Source organism: Falco peregrinus, chromosome 9 (assembly GCF_023634155.1).
Source record: "Falco peregrinus isolate bFalPer1 chromosome 9, bFalPer1.pri, whole genome shotgun sequence".
NCBI lineage: Eukaryota > Metazoa > Chordata > Aves > Falconiformes > Falconidae > Falco > Falco peregrinus.
Window position 1 is genome coordinate 8982924 of NC_073729.1, and position 21292 is coordinate 9004215.

The 21292-nt window shown below is 42.3% G+C and overlaps 1 protein-coding gene across 9 annotated transcripts in view; it reads right to left on the reverse strand.

Annotated features, from left to right (window-relative positions):
* DENND2B (DENN domain containing 2B) overlaps window positions 1-21292 on the reverse strand; it is a 178849-nt gene that overhangs the window by 34671 nt on the left and 122886 nt on the right. For all 9 annotated transcript variants that reach the window (XM_027778347.2, XM_055813737.1, XM_027778348.2 and 6 more), the window contains 7 exons: window positions 20034-20182; window positions 17092-17307; window positions 14170-14266; window positions 13175-13219; window positions 10673-10857; window positions 9920-10029; window positions 7722-7791 (listed from right to left, as the gene is read on the reverse strand). In XM_027778347.2, the coding sequence (XP_027634148.1) occupies window positions 7722-7791; window positions 9920-10029; window positions 10673-10857; window positions 13175-13219; window positions 14170-14266; window positions 17092-17307; window positions 20034-20182 (872 nt within the window). The remainder of the gene's footprint in view (window positions 1-7721; window positions 7792-9919; window positions 10030-10672; window positions 10858-13174; window positions 13220-14169; window positions 14267-17091; window positions 17308-20033; window positions 20183-21292) is intronic.

The window sequence follows — 21292 nt, forward strand, 5'->3', positions numbered from 1 at the left end:
CATTGTGTCAAATCTGCAGGAATGCCGAAGCCATGCCAGGAGCCTTGGATAGCTCCCAACCAAGAGCGGTCTCACTGACTGCCAGTAAAAACATCACATTCCTGGGTCATCTATGAGACCAGAAACAATAACTACTTAGCACTTACTCGAAGATTCTCCTTTATGAAATATCACTGCTTTCAAAGGTTTTAAAGGCTACATGTCTCTGAGAGCTGGGATTCTTCCCTCCTCGCACTCATTGTATAGGACAGCTTTTACTGTTATTTCAGAGACTTTTTCCTGCAAACAGCATAGCCTCCCAGGTGTATACAAATCATCTGTACGAGGCAGCAAGCAAAAGCCTCAGGCAAAGCCATTCTTGAGGGGCAGGACTTCTCAAATCTCTAACACTGGCAACTCTTCACATAACCTTCCCTCTCAGCCATTAGTTTACAACTCAAAGATGGATCTAAGACACCTTCTCATTGTGCTTTAGCTTGCTTCTTTCCCTGAAAAAACACTCTATGGGACATGACAGTGCTCCCTTCTCTGCCTGGACTCATCTCTTTTCACTAGGGGAGACCTGGACAATGGGTCTAGCCAACAGGACTGGTTTAACCTCCTCTCTTCCCAGGAGAAAGGTGCTTCCAAGTTGCAGGCTGTGCTCTACAAACAAGCTACAAAGCTTTGGAGTCATGTCCTCCAAGGTTCACTCTTCCACAACGAATAGGTCCAGTTCAGGGAAGCTGTAAGGTGAAGTAGCACAGCTGAGAGGCATCTGAGTGACTCTGCCTTTAATGCACTGCATGCCTCCTGGAAGAAGAGGGATAGAGGGGATGATGTTTTGGTTTTGATTTGTTTTCGATTTGTTTTCATGGAGCCCAGGATATTTTGAGCCTTAGCCCAGTATCACAAATGAAAATGCTAATAAGTTTTGTTGATAACGAGACAGTTTCCCAAGAGGATGAACATAAACTGACCAGAACTTGGCTAAGAGATGAAGGAGCTGAGTTCTGTGTCAGGGCTGGTCTGCAAGTGGCTAAGGACAGTCTTTTTTATAGTGAGTTTAATCTGAAGTTTACTGACTAAAGCTCACTCCAAAACCTGCTTTGGCAGAAGAAACAGGAGGCCTTTGCTCCAAAAAATAAGCCTGCCATTTTTTTCTTTCGAATCACACCTCCCTGCCCATGTGCTTGAAATCTAGGGGAGCCTTCAGAGAACTCCTCCCAGTCTGGCACAGCACTGAGTCTCTCACATACTGCACATGACCGCTTTCAAAGTAAGGCAGGCTGTCCCTCCAGTGTGCATACTTGCCAGCCATTCAGACACATAACTTAGTGGTTTGGGTTTTTTAAGACACCGGGGAAGCTGTGGAGCATCAGCAAAGCTCCTGGTTTCACAGCCCCAGAAAAAACCTGGGGAACAGTAGACCCGGCATGCTGACATCAGAGGAACCGAAGCAGCTGGGACCAAACACATTTTTCGTCTTGCATTTCTCCTCCCCACTTCTCCCATCTACCTGAAAATGCACTGTGTGGAGAGGAAAGGCAGCTAAAACAGACTCACCAAACAGCAAGAAAGAGAAACATGCACTGTAGTCCTATCTGCCACCTCAAAGAAGCAGAAGCACAGCCAGAAACAGACTAGCATCAGTCTGAAGACTGCAGAAGGGCCGTGCTCCTTCCTCCCCAAAACGGGACAGGACATCTCATCTGAGATCTTCTAAAAAATTCCCCAGAGAGCATTATTAGAAAAACTGGAGGAAGCAGTAAGGGCTGCCCAAGGCCCGTTGAAAAAGGACCAACACAAATGCATAGCAGCAGCTGAGCTGTCTGAAGGAAGCAGCCTTTGCAAAGCACCTGTTAGCTCTGCATAAGCCTCTGACACCCTGGGCTCCCTTTGACGATAGAATGGTAGATGCTTCAATTGCAATTAGCTGTAGTTAAAGAAATGATCGTATAACAGAGATCGTATATGAAAATATTTAACTCTAAATGACAATGCAAATGCCATTTTCACATACACATTGTGTTTATTCCCTTCTGCAGTAAAATGAAAAGGACAATACTTCAGTCCTGTCTGGCTTTAGGACTGTCTTGATCTTGGAACAATGAAAGATGCAGATTCAATCCAAAGCTTAAACAGGGAAATGTGGTATTTCTGAATAACATCCCAGCACATTTCTCCTGCTCAGTTATATTAGAGCCACACACAAGCTGATGGGGTCCATAGCTTGAATAGATGACATCAAGAAGATAAAGGAGATGCCTCCCACAGACATTTTCCTATGTTGTGGAAACTATGTCCACAGACAGTTTCCTAAGGCTTGGCACTTTCAGACAGACAGAGTCATACTGAAGATCCAGCAAGGCTCCTTCTTGGGAAGTCTGCTGCTTTGTCGCTGGCTTAATTTTAAAAGACGACAGACCTATAAACACAGATGCTGAAAAGTAGGTTTGCAGAAATCAGGTTATCACGTCTGCTCTCTTAAGCCTAACACAATCACATCCTCATGGCCATGCAAGCCCTAGCATCACCAGCGAGCCAACATATCTAGAAACAGAGATGCTCCTTAATGGTGTCAGGAATCAGAACAATTCAAATGCTGAGAGTCTAAAATTAACAAGTCAGTCACAAGCCAGCTTCTGTGGCAGCTCTTGATCCCTTGTTAGGGCCAATCCAAATTCAGACCACGTGTTTTAAATCCAAAAGCTTGTCTTAAGTCTTCTTGTTATATGTGAAACTTTTAATGCCAGAGCACCCAGTGTGCACAGGGCTGTGAAAGGTGCTTGAGGGAGGGCAGGATAGAGGGAAGAAGACAAGGGGAAGAAAAGATTTTCAACTGAGTTTTTTCAGTTCCATAAACATTCATCTGCATCCTGCAGAAGTTGTTTTCACAGTGTAACAAATTCCTTTCTCCTGCCCCAGCAAATGCAGGATGAACTAGTCCCACCTAACTACAGTTTTTCATGTTTTAATGTACACACTTTATGTTCAGGCATCCACTCCTCCACTGACTCCTGGGGCTGGCTTGTCTTAGCATAGAGAAGTGGTAAAGGAACATTTTTCTTGTGAGATGGAAGAGGCAGGATAGGGCGCAACAGACCCCGCAAGTTTTCATCTTATTTCTGCAAGTACAAAGTTACCAGCCAAGAAATCCTGACATTGTCAGGCTTTCTGCTCTGGGTCTCCTCAGATGTCTGCCCTATGTGATAGAAATGTGCATCTCCTACTGGTCCCATGAACCAGCTGCAGCAACAAACTGCAGGATGATTGTTTTGAGGATGCAGTATCTTATGCTCCAGTATTGCCCCACTAGCTAGAACAAGGACCATTCAGCATGCACAGCAACTGCCATGACAGTAAAGCCCAAGATGCTTACGAAGATCCCATAAAACAGCAGCTTATATGCAATGACTGTCCCTGGGGACAGGGCCTGGCACAGCTGTGGATCTCCCATAAAGCCACTGACAACCCAGGCTGCCAAGGAGCTCCACTGGATGCAGCATATCCCAAAGGATATATCCCTGGTGTCTCTCTGGTTGTCTACACCCTTTTTCTGGGCTGCAGAGACTTTTCACAGCCTCCCAGTAAGGAAAGTTTCACACATTTTCCAGTACTGCTGGGCCCTGTAGCTAAGGCTCTGCCAGTCGAAACCCACTGAGGTGGTTTCTGCTTTCACCACTGTGGCCCTTGTGTATCCACTGTGCTCTCACTGGGAACAAACCTGTGGGACTGCACAGCGATGGAAGAGCTAAGGCTTCAGTCGCACCCTTTAGAAAGCAATTTTTTAACATATTAAATCAAGGCAATTAGTAAAAAGAAATTACACACTAAAGCAAATTAAAAATCTCTCTTTTACAATGCATGTTACAGCAGCTTCAATCTTGTTCCTTCCCCACAATGTGCTCCTGCTGTGCCTGTGCTCCTGCTCTCCCTTCTGCCCCTATGCAGGTCGCTGCCCCATAGTACTGGGGGCATGGTAATGTCCACTGGAGAGGGCTGTGCCTGGCCAGGTGAGGTAAAGCCCTCAGCAGGAACTGTTCAAATCCTGTTTGCTGCCCACGTGTGCATATCACAGAGCCACAGCCCAAGAACAGCTCTAGAAAAGAGCCTAGCATTGGATTAATTAGCATGGGAAAGAAAGTTAAATTAAGCTGAGTTATTAAAGAAAAACATCTTATTTGTTGTAAAATGGCACAGTAATGACAGTTGATATCTCTGCTATATTTTGGCCCATTTCTTTTTATATGAAGATGGATACTTCTCACATCAAGTCACTAGGAAAGATATTACATGGTTGCCTTCTAAATATCAAGATGTAATTGGAAAACTTTGTGCTGTCTACCGAAATGCGATTGTTTGCTGAGGTACAACAGGTTACATTCCATTCTAATCCTGTTCCAAAATGAAACAAAACAATGTAAATACTTTTAAAGGGGATACTGTACAGGATTTGTAGTACAAACAGAACGTAATTGTCACTGTATCCCTTGAGGCAGTTTTGGCAGGGTTTTAGCGCACATCCCCCCCAAAAAAAGATCTGGAAGAATCTGAAATCTGAAGGCAGAAAAGAAAAACTGGAGCAGTTGGTTCGTATCGCAGCATGCCAAAGGAGAACAAGGCTGACAAAGAAGTAATCCTTTCACAAACAAAGGAATCGGAACACCAGCCTCTGCAGAAGACAGACATACTCACGGGACCAGGCTGGTCAGCCCATCCAGCCATGGAGCCTGCTGCCAAGGACTGCCAAAGGCTCCAGAAGGTGTGAGACACCTCTTGCTGGGTATTACAAGAGCATCACTCGCCAGGACAGCTGGGGAGTATTTTCTAAGGAATTAGCCTCACAGCAGTTGGCTTGTCTTGAAGCAGAGTGGTTTATAATGACTTTAGGGTTTTCTTATGGTTTTATATTACACAGCATGGCCCCACCTTTCTCTTACATAATGTTTGCCAAAAACTCCATGTAGTTCCTGAATTATGGTTATTGCCTTTGACAGAACTTGTGAGTCAGGCATGGGACTAATCGGAGGAGATGCTGTGCACTCCTGGGCACCACAGCCACCCTGACTGAAGCTTTCAGAAACTGCTCAGGAAACTGGACAGCCAAATACAAAAATCTGCTTTACAGCCCAAGCCTCTGGCATATAAACAGTGTCTGCAGAGGTTACCTGCTCCTTGTTGACTGTACAAACTCTGTATTTGCCTATATAAAATATGAAAGCATGCACATGACTGTAGATAGAAATATCACTGAGGTACACATCAGTGAGGCTGTTCCAACCATGCACGGACATTTGCAGGGGACAAGAAATTGGTATGCTTTATGAGCACTGAGTCCTATGGAGAAGGCACTTCAGGGAAAAACCCCAGTTCCACCATTTCTCCCAGCAGGACACAGAAAGAGGTTACAGGGTCCAAATAACAGTAGATTTCTGCTACTTTTGCCATTTTCCCAGACAGAAATGCTGAGATGTTTCTCTGCAGCTTCCAAAATTCTCCTTCTTTCTAAGCTCTAGACTGTGCCAGTTTTGCTGTCACAAGGCATGACAGGTTTTGCCCCAGAAAGGGACAAGCCTGTAAAGTACATTGGTATCGCTCCACGTTCCTCTGCTGGGTAGGCTGTACCAGTGAGATGAGACATGTAGCTTCTGCACTTCAGGTTTTGCACCCAGATGAAACATCCTGAATCAAGTGATCTTCCAGGGCAGCAGCAGATCAGCTTTAGTACTGGCTTTAAATTATTAGATAGATTTAGCAAGACAGTACTTATTTTCCCCTTTTTTAAATTACTTTTCGCTATCTGTTGATTGATTTTTGCCATAGCCAATAGAGGATAAAAACAGTCTCCAATGCTGTCTCAAAACACTGTTTATATAGAAATGTGTAGTACTGGTTTAATTCTATTCCTGGTATTTCCTACTACGCTGACCTGCCTTCTGCACCAGCTGAAAGTAAGATTCTATTTTTATGTTGCCTTTAATGTAGCGTGGATTTCACTGAGCCTTAAGTGAGTAAAAAAAGCCTGAGTTAGTACTTCATTGACAAACTAATTAAACGTCCCTGTGTATACACCTTTTTTATTGTGGCTGATTATTTCAGTCTCAGCCTGGTCCAGGATCAACTGTTTTGCATTTCACAAATGTAAGCTCTGTGCATGATTCCAAACTTGCTAACATTCCCAGAAATATAGAAGTCTTAAACCACCTTTACCAGGTAGAGTGAAAACATTCCATAATTTAATTCTAGCCAACATCTTCTGAGGTTTTGGGTTTTTTTCCAAATACACCTTATTATCTTCTTAAATGACGACAGATAAAAAAGTAATTGAATTTACTTCTGCTCTACATCTTGTTACGCTTATTTACACCTGCAAGAATACCTTCTAGGTGCTTCACTTGTTAATATCTGAATTGCCCCCAACCAGCTCCAGATTTACTGCAACACAAGCCTTCACTGACATTTCCTTTCCACATACAAACCTTGTTGTGGCCCACACTTACACACTGTGTTATACAGAGTAAGCAAGTTTATTTGATGCTACCTATGGCAAATACCGCCTGAGAATTGATAAACAAGTTTTCTGTTATGTTATTTTAAATGAAACTTCTTACAAATAGAGGAACCACACACAGCAATACCTCCCAGACAGAGCATCTGCTGTCTGCACGACAACAAGCTTTGCTGTAGACAAAGAACAGGGGAAGAGCAGGGTCAGGTACGGGCAACGTGCAGGATGGAGGGTGCTGTTCTAATGACAGCGAGTTACTCTGTCTACTGGAAGCCACTGAAAGCTACTGAAGGCCAGTGCTCCCTGCTTGGAAAGATGGAAATTATGCAGAGAGCGAAGGGAGGGGAAAGCGCCAGTGTCTCTTTCTTTTAAACAGGGAGTACCTATTAACAAGTTTGCAATGCTGCTGCAGACATTCACACACAGTATGCAAAAGGCTCCCACAGCATCCAATATCCACATGAGCTGTCCAACCAAGTGCAGGCAACTGTCACGTGGATAGTACAGGAGCCATGGCTCCCCATCTAGTCACTTGCAACCAGCTCCAGACCTGTCCAAGAGGTGACGGGCACAGGCTAGCACAGGAACAACAAACTGCTTTATGCTTTGCTGCCCAGACAAAATTGGTAGGGCTGAGTTGAGTCCCCACACCACCAGCTGACCAGCCCTGGTCACGAGGACTGAAAAGGAGCCTGAGAACCTAGGCTTCCTGGCACCGGCATCAGCTTATTGCATGGTCCTGAGCAAATGGTGATGGTGGCATGCTCTCCACCATTGCTGCCCTCCTACTCGACAGGGAGGCTTATTTACCTACATCATGGACCTGCTGCAGACTGATTAGGCAATGCTGGCAGAATACTTTGGAGATGTAAGCAGCTGTCCAAGAGATAAACACTACTCACAAATGTTTAGAAATACCACATTTGCCTTTGTTTGCAGTGTTGTAGTATTTCTGATTCTGCTTGAAAGCACATAATATACAGAATTTTAAAAGTGCTCACCCAAGAAACTTTTCACATTCTTATGGATCTCGTGCAAGACCTGGTATCTATTTGACTGAGGCAGCCATTACAAATTCTTATTGTACTTGAGCTCCTCACATTTCTAAATTTCAGAGTGAGCAACTCTATTTTCTTTAAAAACCATGAGAGACACCCTCAAAGTTCAGACTGTAGTTTTGAGATATTGTTTAACAGAATTCTGCATTTTGAGGTGAAGGTGATGTACTTACCAACAGCCTCCTGCAATAACCAAACCGCCGGCTCCCATCTTCCCCGGTCAGCATGAAAGAGAAGGTCTCACTAGAAGAAAATAAATTGCCCAGATCTTACTATCAAAGTACAGCATAGCTACAAGGTAGATCATTTAGAAAGGGATACTGCTTTATCCACTGAGAGATTCTACCCACTGCAGGGTCGTCTTATCCCCTGCCTATCATCCGGACATACTCGGTAGACAAATTCCACGGTTTTGGACAATCTAACTATCTCATTATAAGAAGAGATAGGTGCTGAACTTCAGTGACATGGCAGTTTCTTTGTACTTCAGAAGGAACACAAGAATCAGATTTTGAGGGCAGTATCAAATGCTGTATCTCCCTTGCCTTTTGTTACATCCTGTCTTTGGACTGTGCTTTACTCTCAAAGGGAGAACCTTAGATATTCTGTAAGAGTAGAGAAATGATTTTCTAATCCAGAAACAACACAGATGTCCAAAATCCAGATCATTTTATACCCCTGTCTAGCATAAGTACCATTTGTGACTGAGAAATAAAACAACAGTTTAAGGCTACAATTACAGCACAGGTAAAGGGATGGGTCTGGACTGAGAAATGTTCCTGACTGCTTTGCAAGTTTTAAATAGCATTATACAAACCACTTTTTCTTCGTGCTGGAATACCAGGGTTTATACAGTTATAGCTGTATATGGGAGAGATATCTTGTTTCACAAAAGGCCTTTCTAGGAGAGTGGCAGCAGCAGAAGTGAACTGCTATGTAAGCAGGGCTGTGTGCTTCTCATACCAATGTTGCCCACACAGCTGTCCGCTTCTTCAGTGTTTTCAGTAACTCACTATACAGGTGCTTCCACATACTGAATAATACAGCCAAGCAACACAGTATATAAGAGGGCTTTGTTGCATGTGCCATACGTAAGCCAATAAAAAGTTCCACACATATTCTTGTAATTCCTGCAGGTGAATGCTGGTTCCCTGTCATTGTTGAAAGTCCTTCTAGACACACTCTTGAACTGGCCTTAATTCATTTACACGTCTCAAACCACGCATCTTAAGAAGCCATCTAATATTCTAGGGGAATATGGGGAGACCCCACCTGGGGTACTGCATCCACCTCTAAAATCCTCAGCACAGGAAAGCCATGAACCTGTTGGAGCAGATCCAGAGGAGGGCCACAAAAGATGACCAGAGGGCTGGAGCACCTCTGCTGTGATGAAAGGCTGAGGGAGCTGGGGTTGTTCAGCCTGGAGAAGAGAAGGCTCTGGGGAGACCTGATTGCAGCCTCTCAGTACTTAAAGGGGGCTCATAAGAAGGATGGTGACAGACTTTTTAGTAGGGCCCGTAGTGACAGGACAAAGGGTAATGATTTTAAACCAAAAGAGGGTAGATTCAGACTAGATAAAATGAATAAATATTTTACAAAGAGGGTGGTGAAACACTGAAACAGAACACGTTGCCCAGAGAGGTTGTAGACGCCCCAATCCCTGGAAACACTGAAGGTCAGCCTGAACAGGCAACCCGATCTAGTTGACGAAGTCCCTGCTCATTGCAGGGGTGTTGGACTAGATGACCTTTAAAGGTCCTTCCAACATAAAGCATTCTATCTATCTATCCTGTCTGCCTATTCTTCTATACCTTCAGATCAACAGGTTCTGACATCAATGGAGGGGGGGAAAAAAGATAACTTTTTGGAGGTTTCTTTTGAATGAAAAAGAAAATGCAAGCCTGGCTCTCCCTTCCCTTGCCCTTCTGTAGCCATTCATCTCTGAGGGAAGGAAGACAGGGCTCCTCTGCTGGCACAGAACTCAGCTCCAAAAAAGTTCCCAGAACAGTACTGCTTTGAGCCAAATGAAGAGGTGTCTTGCAATTCTGACAAGCATTCTGGGGTAAATGACTAGGGCAGGTGGTGGGCAGAGCCCTGTCCTTTTTAAGATTTATTTTAAATACTTCCATTTATGCTTCTGGGTTTAGCACTGAGAGAAACCTTCAGACCTCTTCCCCTCAGCCACACAGGCCTGTGAGACAGGCAAAACAGGGAAGAACTTAAAAAAAAATTAAAAATTAACTACAGCTGCTTGAGCCTGAAGTGGCCAAGACTCAAGCTGCTACTTCCTTAATTGGGCATTGGCAAGGCTGTGGCTGTTCCAGATGCGCTCCAGCAGCACTGTGCAGCAGAGCAGCGCTGGAGGGTTTACCTGTTGTATTCAGAGACGGGGAGCCAGTCCTTGGCATCAGGAAAGCAGAACTGAGGGATAGCCTTGAGACGCTCCTCTGCTTCGCGCATTTGCTTGGTTGGTCTTTCTAGCTGTGGGGGAGAAAACGGAGGTTCAGCCAGTTACTGTTAGCGCCAGCTTCACAGCACCCCTCAGGAGAGGGGTTACTAATGAGCTCTAAAGAGCAAGGGCCCATCAGCTTGTTCTTTATTTGTGCTTGGCAGAGTGAGGCATGACCCCAGGACAGGCTTACAGATGCTAGTACAATAGAAATAATCACTTCTGGGTTTTTTTCAATTTTGTAAAAAATTGCCCAAAACTCCCTTGTTGCACAATGGCCACTTAAAATATAGTTCTAATTCAAATTCCTTTCTGCTGCAAGAACACAAGAGAAATGCCATAGATCAGCAAAAGCCCTTCCATTGACTTCAGTGGGTTTTGGAACAAATCTTAATATAGCCAAAATGAGTAAATAGTGAAATAATCAGAAACCAAATTTAAACACAGTCTTTAAAGCACCTACCATCAGGCCACACTCCAGAACTGGAAAACACATATTTTGAAATAGGCAAAGCTTTCAGTCATCTTCTCTATGCCCTTCCCTTTGTAATAGATCACTTTGGAACAATTACAAAAGTTGAATTAACTACATTTAAAAATAGATTTCTATTAATTTTCCCACTTATTCACTTTACTGATCTTAGAATGAACCGCACGTAAGAATTTTTCTTTTACCTTGGGAAACTGATATGTCACTTCTGGGAGGTAAGTGTTTTTAGACGGCTTCTTTTTCAGTGACACTACCACAAAATACTCAAATAACTCCCGTTCCTGCCATTCAATCAGCTCCAGCTCCAGGGTGCGATAACTTGGAGCTCTCTTCAGCATTGACTGGATGTGTACTAGACGCTGGGTATGAGCTAGCATTTAAAAAAAGAAAAGAAAAAAAAATACCACCAGATCATTACCTGGGACTCTAATGCACATGTGTAAGCCATAGTCATTCACAAAGGGCTTTCAATTAGCTGGTATATCATTCCAAGCATGTTCTCCTTTCAAAAGCAAACTTTCATACTCTAGCCTCCCTCACTAATTGCATCCATAAATCAAAACTCTCTCCAAGTACTGAAGTGATGCAACACTAAGTCACTGAAATAATTTGCAGCTCATAATTGTTACCCTGCCAAAGGTCTGCTTTTCCTTCACACATAAGACTAGATTATAAGCCCTTGTGTGGGTGTGTAAATGCATGACGGCCTCCAGGGTGACACATCTCAGGCCTGACTTGGACCTGGTTTATGTAGGTGAAGAACAGTTCTGTGACCTGTCCTATGTAACACAGCTTTATGCTAAGAACAGCTAAAGGTCTATTTTCTCCTCCACAGCACAGGCATAGCCCATACAAGCCATGGAACGATCTCCAGGGAAGGGGGAAGGAAAGGAAAGAGGTGTGAATTGCCTCCTGTGGAATTGCTTTGCTTGCGCCAATTTGATTGACAGGCAATCTTAGATTCATGGTCACCTCCAGTCCCGATTCAAAGGTATTCCTTGATCCAGTGATTTGTTGCTAGATGTGTACGGCAGACTAGTCAGTAACATCATTACCAGTTCTGTAGACCAATAAGTGAAAACAACTAAGAAAAAACAGCTTTCTGCGTGCTCTTCCCCACCTCTTCACACCAGGACACCTCTGTGCAATGGTAAATGAATTATTAGCAGCACATGTCAATCTCTTAAGGCTGTATTCACTGACACTGCTCAGTTTGCAAAAGGCAGACTGTCCCTTGTGGTAGGAAAATAAGGCAACACAAGCACTCAATCACAGCAATAATTAATTGACAGAAAGAAAGGGAAACCCCTTGATGGCCAGCTGTCATTAAAATGGTTCAACAACACACAAATTAAAAATAATTTTGATAAAGTACTTGGGTCTTGGTGTGACTGCACAACTAGGGAAGCTAAATCCCAAGAAATAACCTACCTTGTCCTGCTTTGAGATAGCCCCACACCGCCAGACAGTGCTTTATATTTGCAAAAGGTGAAAACAAAGAGCCCATCCCACCCCAGCAAATGCGGACCCAGTGAATCCGGCTGTGCTACACATGACAATTGGATCTTTGGCTGAGGGTGCCCTGAGAACATCAACATAAACATAAGGTCAGGCAGGAGCAGTTGCTTAGGGAGCCATCAGAATCAAGATCATCCATTCCACAACAAAGGGGGGGAGAAAGCTTCCCAGTTTCCAGTGAAATCAGAATATCCTCCCAGTAACAAGAGAGAGGCCAGGCCCCATCTGTCTCCTTTCCTGGGCTATGACCAAAAGCAAGCCCTGCATTTTTTGACACAAAAGAGAAACAGAACTGAAAGCAGTTTTGGGCTGGTACCTGCCTATGAGTCTTTTTCCACAGATCACTGTACTATGTTGCAGAGCCTTTTTTGGGTGGTCTTACCACCATCTATCTGGAAAAAACCTTTTCCCTAAGATAATCTTTTCCAGCAAGTTTTCCTGCATGAACAGGTGACCTCTGCAGTGGACAGACATGAGTGCTTGCCCTTTATCTTATAACCACAGCTCCACAGTCTTGGGGTTTTTCCCCTCACTTGCTAACATCATGATGGGTTTTTAGTAAAAAAATCTGTTGTTGCTGCCTTCAACTTTTTTATAGTTCTCTCTGTGTATGAGGACTCTTGAAAATGAGGGACTAATTTACTGGCCTGGCTCAAGCAGAGTTTGTGCAGGTGCTGTGCACTGATAAAGGAATTCCTAGAATTTGGAGACTGCAGACCTATAAAAGACTAGAAGGACTGCTACACTGGACCAGACCCAGAACCTTACCTCCAACAGCAAACAGCAGTAAACACTTAAAGCAGTGTATGAATAAAGAAGAGAGAATATTTATCCAATCTCATCCCTCTAAGTTTGCACCCAGTAGTCAGTCTGGAAAACATCAGCATCTGTGAAGTGGCTGACAAAGCAAGTCTATCAAAGGTCCTGTTCTTCATTATATGACACAGTTGCCAAATCCTTGTTAGATCCTCACAGCTCATTTTGTCCTTGCTTTCCACATTCAGGCTCCTGTGTTGGAAACTTTGTGAGCTCTGCAGTAATGGAGTTAGCATAGTTCAGGAAGGAAAATACAGGCCATGGACAGGAACAACGCATAGTAGCAGGAGAATGTATGTTAATAAGGTCTGTGATGGTGGCTGACTAGAAGTTATTGAAGGCTAATCCCTTACCTTTAAACCTGTCATCTGAGTCACTCTCACTCTCGCTGTTCTCATCTGCAGAGGAGATAGAGGAGGGATCAGTTAATGTAAAACCAAAGTAAACATAAACTTGGTTTACTGTGGTGAAACTGGGAGAAATCATGTCTCACACCGAGCCTTGCGATCCATGCATGCTTTTCCCTCAGTTTTAAAATAACTTGAAATAAAAAGTTTGAATGACTCCTTAGACTGTGTTTTCCTTGGAAAAAGTTTCAATTTTGCTTGAGAATAAGAGCTTTGTTTTGATGAAAGTGCAAAATTCATTCTCCACTACAGCAAGTGGTTGCACTAAACCCTCATCTATGTTAAGCTACAGAAGTGAACGTGCCATTTGGAAAATGGATTTTAACCCTTCCACTTATTTTTCAGACTTCAGGGTTTTTTGCAAAAAAGTTATAGAGCACTTGAGAAGTTAAAGTACGGCTTATAAGCTTTCCCTGTCTGGGCAACATTCTCAACCACCAGAACTCATCAAACCAAGTGAGAATAACATGCAAAAGTAACCTTATGACAAGACCTATTTCTGAGGCGTACTCACATTAAAGCTCTATTGTACTCCCTACTGCAGACATGGCCTGAATTTCTCTTTGGCCCCTGCTTTTTCAGAAGCAGTCTGAAGTGCAGTCTGAGTTACATTCACAAGCCACGAAAAAGCATGAATGAATTACAAGGTCAAAACTGAGTTTTGGACAAAACATACAGATGCAAATTACTTGAAATATGAACTAAAGAAGAAGCTGGATAAGTCCAGCTGATCAGGGGATTAATACGATGGACAACACTGAGAATCCCATTTATTTTTAGCTCATCCCCGTTTTCTCCTCTTGCAGACAGAAAGGTATCATTGTTCACAGAAGAAAGTTCTAAATAAAGTTGAGCCCAGGGTAGGTGTGGAGGAAAGAAGGGAACCTGTTAATCCTGTAACATTCAAATGGATTCACTGAACCCTGATGCTTGTGTCATACCTCGTAGGGATGCTGTCTCAATATTGGACATAGAAAGTTTCTTCAGTCGTTTTTTCCCTCTTTTTGCACTGTAGATGGAATTGATTCTTTGGACAAGCTGCAAAACAAGAAAATGAGAAATCAGTAAGACCAAACACTTTTCTGTCAGGAGGCTTTTAATTAATCTATCAAAACAAAGAATTTGACCATGGATGATAGGCCAGCCAAACCCCGCAAAGCCTTTACTATTTCAAAATGCATTACTTATCTCTTATTTTGAATCCCATTTGTTTGACTTACTCATTCCTTTACCTACGGATATATTTTTTAAAAAATAACTCAGAAACCTAAATCTCATTTTCAAAAATCTCACAGACATTAGCAATAAAAGCACAATGAGCCTGAGGATTCAAAGGTAGTTGTTATCCTCTACCACCCTCATTCCTCTCTATGCTATTGTTTCTCTCTTCATTTGCATTCTTAGTAAGCGATCCATTAGCCATATCCAACTTCGCCAAACGCTCATGAACCTTAAGAACATATTTTATTTTGAAGATAAGAGTAACATGTGTTGGCACCTCTCTGAAGAGATGGTCCTAACTTCTTAAAGCCTTTTCAGGTACAGAGCAACCCAGCTGCTTTGAAGCTGTATTGTACCATACTGAGGATCAGGCCCATACAGACACCTCCTCCCCCCCCGCTTCCAACTCATGCTGTACTTACGTTACTTCACAGGTGCTCTATCTACTGTCTCCAATCTTACTCTTATCTACAAGAGTATTTTGAAGTTAGCTACTAGCGCTGGGTTTAGCTGGCTTTAACTAGCACTAGCCAGAATTTTAACTCCTGGTAATCATCTTTCTGACTTCCCTCAGAAGGGCTAATGCAGATGACAACTGCCTATCCAAAAATATCTGAGAAGATGGAATATATTAATGGGAACTTGGGTTTAGTGCCTTCAACAGGAAGCTGGGATTACTAAGAATTCGTAATTAAACCGAATATTATAACTTCTGTAGTGCCATAAATATGTAGCAATTAATCTTCATAATGTTTTATGGGTCAGGAATAGTATCATTCCATAGCAGCTATACTCCTAGAACCATGCTACATTTTGCAGAAGCTGTTTGATCTCAGCTTGCAGAGAGAAATAAACTCAGTGAAACTAATTCACCATAGACAGGGTAGAAAGTCAGTAACAGAGCACAGACTGGAACAAAAACTCATGAGACCCCTCCAACAGAGGAAGCAGGTCTGGCCCAGAACGAACAGTTTTAAGTATTAAAATCCTCACTTGTTTTCCCGTGTGAAGCAGTATCAGGGATTTTGCCTCTACATGCTGACTGAGCCATGTACAACCCACCAGTAAGGCTCAGCTAGAATTTCTCAGCTTGTGGCCATGCTGCTGGCTCTGCCTGCTGGGAACCTGCACAGCACCACAGCAGAACCAGCAGGATGAAACCCTGCCCGGCTCCCACGTGTGCTGGCAGAGGAACTCCTGCATGTGGGCACTACACAAGGCATCAGGAACCAGGAGTGAGGGGCCTTGCTGGGATTTTTCACTCCCTGTGCGGCGCTACTTGGCAGTTCTTCTGCTTGAGCTACTTCAATGGGGGTAAAATACCTGCACTGTGGTAAGAAAAGCCCAGATGTTTAAAGCATTTGGATATTCCTTCACAAAGCTGGGGGTGGTACCGAACAGGAGTTTCTCAGGTTTGATGTCTTCCCTCTAATAACTAACATTTTCTCAAAAAAACCCTGAGATTCTCTAAAATACATGATTCTAGGGGCTACAGTGATCAAAAATAGAAATTATCACAAGATTTATGATAAAACTATGAATATTCATATGCTGAAAACATAATTTCACACAAGGAATAGGTCTGTTCCTTAAATAAAAAATAAAAATAATAATAAAAAAAGAAAGCTGGATACAAAACTAACAGCCAAACTTTCCAAGTTTTACTCAAAACCAAGCAGTAAGTTACTCTCTAAGTCACTCTTAACTTTCTTCACAGACGTATGCTCATTTGTGCAGTAAAACAGTATATTCCAAGAAAGTAAAAATATAGTAAATTAAGGATGTAGGAGTAATTTCCTTATTTTTGTTTGTTTCCTGCTTAAACAGAATTTCAGACTAATTGACAGGAACATAAAAATCTCCCTCTACTCACAGTATTTACAGTCATATACTTTAAAATATGCTTTCTAATAAGAACAGAGCTAAATATACAGTAAAAATCAACTTTGTTCACAAGCCAAAAATAAATATATTGGCTATTCTCCCTGTCTCTGTTGCTATTGTACTAGAAAAGGTTTGCTGGGTTTTTATGTTGTTGTTTGGGGGCTTGGGTTTTTTTCACATCCCATTTTGAATTAGAAACTCCTTGAAAAATGGAAAATTAATTTTTACTTCAAACACATCAGACATCAGGGTCCTCAGGATGGGATAGGTTGTGAGTAAATGAAGTGAACTGTATTAGGCCAACAAAGTTATTTTCCTGAGACCAGTAAACAAATGATGGGGAAAAAAACCACTTCAGATGCTGCTGCATGTTATAAATAATAATTCCTTGGCCATCACTCATTCAAAATCATAAAGTGAGGTACACAACAATGCTCTGGCCAACAGAGCTTAAAGCAAAGTGTGGAAAAAAAGAATTGGCTTAAAATCAACTCTGTGCAAAGATGGCAATCAGATGTTTGCTACTCTTGGACCTAGGGCAGAGTTACCCACTTGTAGGGAAGGGATTTTCACAGTACAGCTCTATGTAAAAAAGGAGTACACCTTGGCTCCTGAGAGTTACTGTTTGTTTTGATTTCAATTTTCCTTTAACTCCAAAAAAACAGCTTTCAGTGATGGCTAAAGGCTGGATAGAAATTTGCAAGCTCTTGCAGACAGGTGACCTATCCTCAGCATAAGTTTAATCACCCTGCCAGTACCTTTGGGATTCTCCTTGCCCGCCGTGTAGACAGAAGCTCACTTGTGGTACTCAGGCTGTCCTCATTGAGGCTGGAAGGGGAGGAGGGAATGCCAAGCTGAGCCAGAAGCAGCATGTCATCGTGGCTGTGCCGCTTGGGCAGCCGTGGTAAGCGGTGGCTCTTCCTTTCTGACCAGTTCCCGACGCGCAGCGACTGGCTGCTGGGCTTCGAAGGTAGCTGCAGGAACAAGAACAGCTTGAGCTCTTCACCTCCTCAGCAACACTTAGTGCAGAAGCAGTTCTTTGTGAGCGGGTGGTGGCTACACAAGGACACCACACCAGGTAAGCCACTGCTCTGCTGGATATGTGCAAAGAGAAGGTTCAAGGTCAAAAAGAAGGGACAGGGGTCAGTATCTAAGACTTTAAAGTTCAAAGAAAACAATACTACTTTTTTGCTGTGGTGCATTTCCATGCACCCACATCACATCAACATTACAGGCCTTCAAACCTAACTTAAAGGCTCGGCTGATATCAGAACACTGACCCAATGGCCTGATCCATCTCTTTCATGTGCAGTAGTGAAAATCAGGAGCAATTACATCAAAGTCGCTATTTTATCCTAGAGAAAGAAAGTAGATAATCAAGCTTGCTGTACTTCCATGGTGTTAAGATGCTTTAAGATCCGCCAGTGTGCAGAAGCACAGTAACAGCTTTGTCTTGCATTCCCCCAAAAACTCCCTTTCAAACTCCAAACTCTTATTACAGAGGGAAGGGAAAAATCTCCCTGACAGGATTAAGCACCAAGTAACAGCTATCTTTATAAAAAAATGGGCCTCTTTAAGAGCAGTCCTTTGAGCAGCTCTGCCCAGCTCTCAGGAAAGTTAATTGGCAGGCTGGCGAGGCTGGGTCCCTGCCTCCTCTTCCCAAACACAAACACTGCAAGAAGCTTAACCAGCACATCTAGAAACAAGTACTATTACGTCAAACAGCTGTCAGTTGGCATTTACTAATATTCTATTAGCAGTATTATGAGCTATAAACCTTCAGTAATCAATGTCCTATTTGTTCTACTTGGAGTGCTTATTACAGTGCCATCATATCTGGGATTAAACATAAGTGTTTCTGTACGTGTTGTGGGCTTTGCATCACAAATACAATGTCATCAATAAAGCATTTTTTTTATACCTGATGACTTAAAGAACTGAAAATAACAAATGGGAAAGGAGAAGATACAGCGGGATTCAAAATGACCACAAGCCAGTGTTTCTGAGGTCTCTGCTTACCACAGGTTAGCATGCCAGGAAAATCTGCAGCAGTCTATACTTTAATGAAAGGAATTCTTTTTCAAGACGACTGTTGAAAGCCTGCTGACCTTCTGATCTCTTCCATCTTGTTTATCAGCATCCATGACTCAAAAGTCATGTTGCTAATCCAGCTATGTTGCTATGATGGAAAAACTGGGTGATAAATCATTGCCAAAGCTGCCATTCTTCAGGAAATTGAGACTTTTCTATTTCTGGTCATTGAAGAATTACCCAGACCCATAGTTGGCCTGCTGTTAGTGTCTCTTTGCTTTAAATATCAGCACAATGACAGTGCAATTATGGCAGGACTGACTCCTGGCAGGAAAATCCTGGCAGAATTTCAGTAAGAAGTTACCACAATAAAGATACAGCCCTGTTGCAAAGATACCAGAGAGTACTTGTTTACTGAGCAACTTTACAGAAGTCATTTTAATCTGTATATCCTTTGGTCACCCTGTGTAAAACAGCGCACAGTGGACAGTATCTTACTATGGACCTATATATGGTTCCTACCCTAGTAGTATACCCTGTTGTATCTTCTAGATGCTACACAATTCCTGTTCACACACACAGAGACAAAAATAATTGTTATGCATAGTATGTCACTCACTACGAGATTATCTTTATGGCTGCAGTTTCTTTCTCCTTACTCTGCCTGATTACTACTTTCCACTTGCTCCCTTTTCAGTAGCTTTGCTGAAAAGTCTCCTGTTTTACAAATGATGTGCTAGGTGCATACTAAGAATCCTGGTAATACTTTTTTTGTCTCCTGGACTGCAATGCTCACACGCACACAAAATAAGTGAAAGAAAATACATTCAGTTTTGTTCTAGGTCTCTTTACAAGGCAAAAATGTAAATTGTTGTAACCTTTTGTTCAACTGCAAATTTTCTGTTGATTCAGTGCAAACTGAAGTTCCTTTCAAAGGCATTTTGAATCTCAAAATTAAGTATGTGATGGAATTTACATTTTTCCTTATGAACACAATGATCCCATAAACAACAAAGCACCTGGCATTTCACAGCATTCACAAAAAACAGACTGCTGCTTTGGAAAATTCACCACAAAATGGAAAGTCTGCAGGGTTCCTGGTCTTTTACTTTATGCTGTAAACACAACTTACACAGCCTTGTTAAATGCAGACACTCAGGTTTTTCTGATTATTTTATTATTCATTTATTTATTGGGGGGGCATACTTGGCATTCTCCATGTTACTATAAAACACACTACGCTATGTACTTCAAATGAGCAAAGTCACAATAGGCCTTGCGTCACAATACGTGGGCAAGACTTTTTCCCTCCTCTCCCTACTAAAAAGCCCAGCAGTGAATGCAGAGGCAATTCACAAAGAGGTGCAGCCACACAAATAATTTAGGGCCAGATTCAGCTCACAACCAACCAGCTGAAGGAAGCTGCTTAAATGTATCAAGCCGTAGCCGGCACAAAGAGGCATCAGCTTCAGCAGCGCAGCACTGGGAAGCTGAGCTACAGCTGCCAAGAGCATTGCCTGCAACGGTTGCTGCGTTTGATCACACTAGTCTTCCTGATAACCTTTCTCATTCACTAAGGCTGGCCTTCCTCCTATGCCATGGCTGATTTTCTTGCCAAAGTTTTAAATAAGCTTCAAGCCCAGAGCGCCGGGCACTGCCGTGCCATTACCTGGGGAGGTGATGTGTATTTCCTGTCCTGCGGCGTCCACATCCTGTGCAAAGAATCCAGGGAATTCTCGGAGAGCTGGTGGGATTTTCGGCCCGCGTGACGGCCTTTCAGCTCCACATCCTCATACGGGTTTTCCTTGGGTGACTCGCCTTCATGGTTTGGTTTTTTTTTGTGGGGTTTGTTTTTTTTTTTAAGAAAAGAAAAACAGACAGGAATGTAAAGTTAAAAAAAAATAAAAATCATGTGAACCAAGTGAAAGGCTTTTAGAAAAGCTCCTCGGCTTTCAGCATGACTCATCCCTCTAGCTGCAGCTGGAAGTATTTGGAGGAGAACTTGGCTATGAGGTCCACAAGTTTCTTTGGTGTTTTTTTTTACTGCCTTTTTTTTTTTTTTAAATAAAATGCAAAGATTTCACAAGACGTGCTTCTGAGCATCTGCAGCTGTGGAAAATTTATTGATATATAAAAGCTAAGGCGCATAACTACTTTAAAGTGTATCAGTAGATTTTATAAATCTATAGCAGCCCCTTGCAAGGTAAAATGAATAGCAATAAATAACTCTTCTCAACATACCACCCTTACACACAATAAGACAACTTTTATTTCATGCTACCTTCATTTTTCTCTTCCCCTGAGGGAAAAAAAAAAAAAAAAAAAAAGAATAAAAACTTTGGCTCAGCAGTGCCAAGAGAGAAGTTGGAAATGTAAAAGATGAAGGAAGAATTTCTGCCTCAACCATACTGCACCCTCAAAATGTTCTTTAAAACACATTATGCCTTTTAATTAAGCAGCTGTTCACTTCAATTTATGCAAAATTAATATCTCCCAGAAGGAAACTCATCCAGTAATATATAGAGACTTGAACAGTTAAACGCTAAATGTGACAAATGAAAAATACATCAAAAAGCAGACTGCAAACTTGGAATTTTTAGCATTTGAAAACCAGAACCAAAATTTATAGTCCAGATTTAAATGAGATCCAATATCCTTTGGCAGCCTAAGGAACAGTAGAATAATCCACCATCCTCTTCTCAAAACTCCTGAACTCACTAAACCTCTTAATGAACTAAGAAACACAAAAATGAATGAGTACTACCAGTAAAATGAACATTTTGTATCCATTTCTCCAGACGGTTCATAATAAGGAACTGGTTTAGAACTTCAGGTTTTTCAAACACAGGGTCATTCCAGTTTCCCAACCATCTTACACAGAAAATCATCCCCAAAAAAGTGATCTACTCAAACTGAAGACTTGAATTT